This window comes from Oncorhynchus nerka, linkage group LG19, assembly GCF_034236695.1.
Source record: "Oncorhynchus nerka isolate Pitt River linkage group LG19, Oner_Uvic_2.0, whole genome shotgun sequence".
NCBI lineage: Eukaryota > Metazoa > Chordata > Actinopteri > Salmoniformes > Salmonidae > Oncorhynchus > Oncorhynchus nerka.
This window is the reverse complement of record NC_088414.1, coordinates 23,810,503-23,819,242: the sequence shown is the minus strand read 5'-3', so window position 1 is coordinate 23,819,242 and position 8,740 is coordinate 23,810,503. Positions and strand designations below refer to the sequence as shown.

Genomic DNA, 8,740 nt, shown 5'->3' with positions numbered 1-8,740 from the left:
TTAAGTTTTGACTGAACGAGATGCGAGAGAAAAGTCCTACCAGCTCCACATAATAACCCCATTATAAGCCTCATCAATGATATAATGAAAGCAAATAGTGGGAAAAATGTCTGTAAACAGTTGGATCTGAGTATCCTGGTGAATTCAATGTCTCTTTTAATCAAAGAACGGGAGCGAGGAGGAGGGATGAGTGAGAATGTGGGGGGTCCACTTTCCTCTCCACAAGCCCGTCAGCACCCAAAAAGTCCCCTCAACCAATGAAGTCTTGTCACTGGGGACTCACGTGGACGGGGCGTCCTTAAAAACCTAGCTCCTGAGTTTTCCTCAAGTTTCATCTCTGTGCTTTCGTTCACAGTTATGTCTATTTAACCCGCGTTACCTCTGTTTTACAGTGCACGTCTTCTCGACTGCAGCTGCCCACCGGTTTCGAGTCTCTTGTTGCATCTCTATGCTGGCTCAGGATGCCTTTACCTTCCTCTGCCATCGAGCGCCGCACGGGTCACACAAGCGAACCACTTTTTAAGTGATTAACATTTCAGCAATTGTGTCCTCGCGCTGCGTCATTTCCAGGTCTTGAATTCTACCTGCAACACTCGCTGCTGTCTCTGTCCGTGGTGCTGAAACGTGGTGCTGAATCGCCTGCCTATTTACCTTGCGCTAATGCCGCTCCACTGCCTCTAAATCAATGTAGCTTTTTGTCAATATTTGAAATAAATTGAGAAATAATTGAGAAATCTTACCGACGAGTTTTAATTTCTAAAAAATGTTGTAAAAAATTGGATCCAGAAAAATCAATCAAACTTCCCAACAGAGAATAGCACCAAGCTGCATCGATTTTATGAAGAGTGCTGTACTTAGGACAAAATAGTTGGATGCAGGGTTGATGTAACATCGATAACCTGGAGATTTTGCCATTTTGCCAGCTATAAAATTCAATCAAGAAGAGGAGAAAACATCGTGGATGAATATTTGTGATTTCTGTAACATCTTTGGATTTTCCAGCTGGATAAATTGAGACAGTCTCATCTCAGCAATCGCCGCTCAACCTGAACTTGCCTCGAATACCAATGATAGTTTGAGTTGAGGCCTCGAAGAACTCAGTTTCGCCGGTAAACAATGGAGGCATCCACCAATGGGTCCAGCTTTGGGATCGACTCTTTACTTTCCCACAGACCTGGAAGTCCGGTCATGTCGAAAGGGGACAGTTTGGTGGGAGAGTGCCGGTCACCGTTGGAGTTCAGCCCGAGGTCAGACCTAGAGAGCGGCTGCTCCTCTCCCCGGTCGCCGAGGAGGGAGTGTCTGGATGAGGCATCGCAGAGGCAAGGTCACGCTATCGGGCTGCCGCTTCATCTCCAACAAGGACAGATCTCCGCCGGGTCACAACCGCGGACCGTCACCTCTTCCTTTCTGATCAGAGATATTCTAGCTGACTGCAAACCGCTGGCCGCCTGCGCCCCATACTCCAGTAATGGCCTGCCAACTCAAGAAACGGGGCGACTTGCCTCCAAGCTCGCAGAGGACTTCATGGACAAAATGCATAGCAACTCGTCGTCAGACAGCGAATACAAAGGTAAAAGACTGATGTAAACAAACATAATGTTTTAAAATCAATTACACTTAGGTCTATTTATCACATAATTTCACATTTAATTTGTGTAGGCCTGCTGTTCTGCATTTGTGTGTTAGCTTCATGCAGATATTAGGCTAGCCTGCAGTAGCAGTTGATTTGCTATATCATTGATTTTAACTCTAGAAGTTTTAAAGGTTTTACATTTTGACTCGGAAGACAAGGGAGAAAGTATTGTATCTATGCTTGCACAAAATGAATCCCATCTAATATGTATCTAATCAAATATGAAATGATATGGAACATGATATGTACACTTATGACTGTAAACCCTATAGAGATTAATCGCTTGGTGAAAGTTTACCAACAATATTATCTTGGACAACAGGAGCTCTATCGGCTATAGTTACAGTTTATATAGGTTAATTGAAAAATAATACACTAGCCTTTTCTTTAAGTATTACATCCACACTGTTGATATTCTCCAATGATTTGCTGTCAACCCGTTTTTCCTTTCAAACGCATTTGCTTGCATTAGCAGACGTCTTAAAAGCATCTGTTGATGTCAGGGAGGCAAGAGAAAAGCTGGGGGAAATATGACAGGGTCGCCTCCAGATAAATGCCATCAAAGATCTGTCGGTTTCCAATCATGTCAGCCACAACATACATGTCACCTCGATTGTCAGTTGAATGATGCAGCACCTGAATACAACTAAGTCATCCGTTGATAGGCGAGGTCAATTCCTTCCTGGATACAACTAAGTCATCCGTTGATAGGCGAGGTCAATTCCTTCCTGGATACAACTAAGTCATCCGTTGATAGGCGAGGTCAATTCCTTCTTGCAGGAATTAGTCAATACATAAAATACATTTGCTCTTTATTTAACCAGGTAGGCCAGTTGAGAACAAGTTCTCATTTACAACTGCGACCTGGCCAAGATAAAGCAAAGCAGAAATATTTATCTGATTAACTTATACAACCAAAACACAAATATATCCACCCCTTAAGAAAATGGCAGGTTGCCGTGACAAAAACAGATTATAATAAGGATATATTATTAGTATTCTTATTCTTATTGTTATTAATCATTAGACTATTGGTTAAAATTAGTCATATCATTTAAGCCCACGTGTTATTTATACTATAGTGAACAATGTTATTACATCATCTTTTATAGCAAGAGTTTAACGTTTTTCCTGCAGGTCAATGACTTCACCCCAGTTTACAAAAAGAAACATGAACATGAATAACACATCATTCTACTTTGGATACAGTGTGTGTGTGTGTGTGTGTGTGTGTGTGTGTGTGTGTGTGTGTGACAGATTCTCATTGATATCAACGCAGTCAATTCTGCTCCATAAACCTTGTAGGGACTAGTACGCTGCTTTGATTTCAGCGAATCCGCCTCCTAATATTTTGGGGATTTGATGCAATTTGTCCCAGTGCTAATCAGATTTGTAACGCGCGAGTCCGGCCGACTCTTTATTTCGCTCTTAACCGCAGCCCTGTGAAGTTTCTCCGGTCGCGGTTGAAAGACTCCCTTCCCTTGTGGCTCAATTAGCCGGATTATTGTGGTTCTTGAGAGACGACTCAACTATTCAGCTAGCAAGAGCTCTCACGTCGTGTAGCCTCTTTTTGGAGAGAAGCGTGGGATGGGGGAGAATGAACTGAACATGGTTTATTACAGTTCAAGACCCAAAACAACAGCAAAGTAAAGAATATAACAAATGGGAATCTTACACACAGTACATTGCAGAAACAATGTTTTAAAATGTGCAAACAATAAGGGACATACATTTTTTTTAGATATGCTACATCTTCATAAAATCTCTAGGCGCAATGGAGAGTGGCCTAAAGTCCTCCAACATTGGATCACCAAGACTAGGCTATATGAATGTTGAAAAACAAACATTGAAATATGTCCATTTGTAAATGTAGCTAGGCCTATATTTTGATGAAATCCCAGTCTGTCATGGGTTTATAGGCCTACGTGCCTGTTTCATCAACCTGGTCTCAGAGCATTTTTTAAAACCTTTTTTAAACTAGGCAAGTCAGTTAAGAACAAATGATTATTTTCAATGACAGCCTGGGAACAGTGGGTTAACTGCCTTGTTCAGGGGCAAAACGACAGATTTTTACCTTGTCAGCTCGGGATTCGATCATGCAACCGTTCGGTTACTAGTCCAACGCTCTAACAACTAGGCTACCTGCTGCCTATTTCGCATTATTCTGTACTTAAATCATAGACACTCCATTTAGTATGGTGTGTTACGTTTCCTATGTTACGTTTCGTATGGTTGGTATTCATTTGTTAATGTCCAGCACGCATTTCGTATGATATGTTACGAATTCAAATTCATGTTATATGTTCCGAATTTGCTAAATATACAATATTGTCAGAATTTTAAAAACGTACAATATGTTACGAATATGCAAAACATTGGATATATTATGAATTTTAGCTAGCTCACGAACGTTAGCTAGCTAGCTCGCTAAAGTTAACTAGGCTAGGGGTTAAGGGAAGGATTAGGGTTAGCTAACATGCTAAGTAGTCGCAAAGTAGCTAAAAAGTAGTCATTAGTTGAAAAGTTGCTTATTAGCTCAAATGTTATTTTTCTATGATGAGATTCGAACTCGCAACCTATATGCCCACCCATCCACCCTACTTTCATTTGCCTTAAAAACATGTCTTATGTAACCATACCAAAAGTAACAAATCATCCTAAATGGAGTGTTTGCATTTACTTACAGAATAATACGAAATCCTGAGACAAAGTTGGTTTAATGTTCTTACCCATCAATTTGATAGGCTTTATGAACATTTGAAATATATGTATTTTCTTGTTGTTGAGTGTTTCATGTTTAAGAAATAAGGCCCGAGGAGGTGTGGTATATGGCCAATATACCATGGCTAATAAGGGTTGTTCTTAACACGACGCAATGCGGAGAGCCTGGACACAGTCCTTAGCCGTGGTATATTGGCCATATATCACAAGTCCGAGGTACCTTATTGCTATTATAAAGTGTTTACCAACATAATTAGAGCAGTAAAAATACATGTTTTGTCATACCAGTGGTATACGATCAGATATTCCACAGCTGTCGGCCAATCAGCATTCAGTGCTTGAACCTGCCAGTTTATAATTGTGTATAGTTTACAGACGAAAGAAACCGTGGTCTCAGAATGACTCCCTGTTAAATTAAAGGTTAAATAAAATATTTGTCCTATTCTTGTGAGCAGTGAAAGAGGAAGGAGGCCGAGAGATCTCGAGTAGTAGGGACAGTCCGCATCACATTCGGCTGAAGAAACCCAGGAAGGCGCGAACAGCCTTCACCGACCACCAGCTGGCCCAGCTCGAGCGCAGCTTCGAACGGCAGAAGTACCTGAGCGTGCAAGACCGAATGGAGCTGGCTGCTTCCCTCAACCTCACAGACACACAGGTCAAAACCTGGTACCAGAACAGGAGGTAAGCACTGCCACACTTGGTTGCCTTTAGTTTAATTACACGAATTATAACCTATTTAAAAGGACGATAAGTATTTTGATAGTGGGATACAGGCTTAATGGATGAATGCAGTGAGCTCAAAATAGAATATGTGTGCACGCGTGCACCTGTCAGCTCTTCACCTATAGACAGAATGATTTTCTCATGTCAGTCAGACAAATTTATTTGTCACATAATGCAGGCAGGTCACATAGATCGATTTTATTTCTCAAAACTTGCACACACTGCATCAATTTCTTCACGATAAAGGAGAAAATTATAACAGAAAAAAAATCTTAAAATATTGGCAATTGGGCACTGCATTAAAACTTTGAACAATGTGATTCAAATACGGAACGGAAGACGGTAGAAATATTTGTTGTTTTTATTCATTTTTGGAGGGGGAAAAAACAAATGGTTTCCTAATGAAGCTTTGACATTCAGACAGCAAAACGACATTAATAAATATAAAAACACAACACTTTGGTGCATTAATAATCTATCGTTGCATGTATGCCATATCAATAATTCACCCACGCTACTACATTTACTCAATTATTATCATTATAAATAATTTACCTAATAGAGGAGTGCTTTTCAATTGACAATCTAAATCTGACAGATTACCCTTCCGCGTGAATACGCGTAACGGGGGAATGATTTAACAGAATAACCGAAGTGCGTCACTGAGAGTAGCCACACTTTGAATCTTTATTTGAAAAATAGTGGCAAACACATTTCCGACGCCATGATGACACCAATACAATCCCAAACCGAAAATTCACCCATTGAATACAGATGTTTCCAACTTACTGAACTTTAATGACTGAAATTAAATGTGCATTTCAAACCCCACAATGGGAAATAAAATGTATCTTGTGGTAAGAAAATATACTACATGTTTTGTTAACGTTTTTACTAACAAGGAAGGCCTACATCCAGTAAGAACATTTTAATTTCGTTGAAATTGAACCACGTATCTTATTTGTGCATACATTTTCAACGGGTTTTCCCCAAATATGTTTTTTTTTATGCATGCAGATGTGATTGAATTCTAAACTTTATGATCTGAGTCCTATAATAAAAATATTTGAACTGTACTTTTCAAACTTATTTAGAACTTTACGATAAGAGTTCCCTTACTAATATATACTGTTTCTTGTCCGAATAGAACAAAGTGGAAGAGGCAGACAGCGGTTGGACTGGAACTGTTAGCGGAGGCTGGAAATTACTCTGCTCTTCAGAGAATGTTTCCGTCGCCATATTTCTACCCTCAAAGCCTGATGTCCAATCTGGACCCCGGAGCGGCGCTCTATCTATACAGAGGACCCTCGGCGCCTCCTCCCGCTCTGCAACGACCTCTCGTTCCGCGGATTCTTCTCCACGGTCTGCAGGGGGGTAGTGAACCACCCCCACTCCCCCTTCTCTCCGGTGTGCTTCCCCGGCCAACACAGCAGCGGTGAGACGGCCTCTCCGGATATATGCCATACCTGGCAGTCTGGGACTCTAAACGAGAGAGAAAAAAACGATTCAAACTGGTGACAAAAGAACCTGGCATCAAACAATGAACTTCATGACTAAATTTCCAACTCTCTAAAGTGGACAGGTTTTTACCATACTGAAGTTATTTATTTATAACTTAGGCCTATTTATTTTTCTCTATGTATTTAACTTATATATTTATATTTTTGTTTACCATAAAAATCTTTAGCGTGGGCTACATCAGAAAGGACACGATCGTTTTACAGATACTAGTTGCTGGCACCAAGTCTTATGGCAATGTCACTTTTACTCAGACTTAAGAAATCATAAAATTACTATTATTATGATTATTAGGCTGTTGTCAGGATACAATGGAGAGAAAAAACATTGACAAATGTATTGGTCTGTAAACTGAAATGGCATTCCCAATTGAGTTGAATAATTAGAAGAGAGCCAAAGGCATTTCCTAACAGTTATTCTTTCTCTTTCTCTTTACAAAGACCAGTTGACTTTCATTCACTTTTTTTTTTTACAAAGGAACAACATAAGAATAAGCAGACGTAGACATGTAAAAACGAATATTTTGAATTCTATTTTTTAAAGTATCTTGATTTGAAGATATTTTTCTTTCATTCCTTTTTTTATTTCCTTCAGATGACAAAGATTCTGTACAAAAACTATAGATTAGCAAGAGCTCAAGGTTTATTCCCTATCATTTCAGAGATAATCAGGGGGGGGGACAATGAAGGTCCATGAGATGAACATGTATTTAAAAATGTTTAATCATAAGGTTTTTACCTAAAGTCCGAATGATATCAAATACGGAGTCAAAGTAAGAGGTAGGCCTAAATCAATTTACGAAGGCGCAATGTATCCTTGCAAACCCTTCATTTTTGATAAACAAATAATGATTGAAGACTGAGTCGGTTGCCAATTTGGGTCGTGTGCCTGTTGATTTGATAGGTGTATTAAACATACGTTGTGCATTACTTACTTACGTTATTTCATACGAAACCGGTGGAAACCTTGTTAGGCTACTTACTCTCTTTAGTGAAAATGTATATTGCAGATATTCATTTGTGGATTGGTTCTCTTATTTCTGGATCGTTTTTTGTTCTCCTCCCCGTGTGTTAGCTAAACGAACCTTTTGTCAAACTGTTCAAACATCTTAAGTCGGCGCTAGAGGGGGATCTACTTTTGTATACGTGTAAATAAAGGTATTTCATTTAATAACGTGACTACGTTATATCTTTCAAAACCCACGCATGACAAATACAGGGCCCACATCGATTTTTATTGCAAATGGAATACATGTAGGCTAATCGTCTTCGTCATCACCATCCTCACCTTCGAGTTCAACCAAAGAGCAATGCACTCGTTTGATACACAAAGTCAACTTTTGAAATGAGCATCAGACTTTGGCTGTAGGCCTTATACTTTTAGTCCTCTATTTTATTTTATCAAGGCTATATTTTATAATCAATCTAATATCTGATTAGTTGTTGTTTTGGGGTTATTCAAGGTCTGGTAAGTGGCGTTTTCTCCCGGAAGTAGAAATGGACAAATGGATTTGGTCCTGCAATCATTGCTCGAGTCAACAGCTCACTTTCCAATTTATCAATGGATTACTTAATGACATTGATCATTAATGACAACCTCATGTTTAGCCAAACTGTACAGGAAAATGACACGGCGACATCCTTTCATATATATAATGCCAGAATGTAATTGCAAACAAAGATTATAATTTGTTATATTTCATCATAAAACAACAAAACGTGTTCTGTTGAGACAAAGGAGAGTCATGGTATAACTAACCTGTGATAAATATGCCTGATAAAATCCAATTAAGGTTCGTATAAGTATATTAGAAACACCGTGTTTGAATACTTTTTAACATGTCTGTAAAACACTCCCTCAACCCCCCTCACGATTTGTTTAATGTCATGGATTTGATTTGTCGAACCTAAAAATGTTCATAAAGAATGTCACCGCCAGAGCAAGGAACATTAACCAACTTAACCTTTAAAACACGCCTGGATATTTATCCAACGCTTTGGAGCGGTGAGAGTTCAATTTGAGACATTTTATTCTGCATTGATATCTAAAACGTTTGCCTATCTTATAAGTTATGACTAGAAATGTATTTTGGTAGGCTATATATTTGACATGAATAAATACAGATGGATTTCAACGTTCATCCGC

At 39.2% G+C, this 8,740-nt stretch overlaps 1 protein-coding gene across 1 annotated transcript; it reads left to right on the top strand.

Annotated features, from left to right (window-relative positions):
• The first annotated feature begins 385 nt into the window (after positions 1-385).
• On the top strand, positions 386-7,938 carry LOC115101226 (barH-like 1 homeobox protein). Its single transcript, XM_029620551.2, has 3 exons — positions 386-1,570; positions 4,810-5,035; positions 6,225-7,938. The coding sequence occupies exons 1-3, from the start codon at positions 1,117-1,119 to the stop codon at positions 6,514-6,516; spliced, it is 972 nt and encodes a 323-aa protein (XP_029476411.1). The 5' UTR covers positions 386-1,116; the 3' UTR covers positions 6,517-7,938.
• The last annotated feature ends 802 nt before the right edge of the window (positions 7,939-8,740 follow it).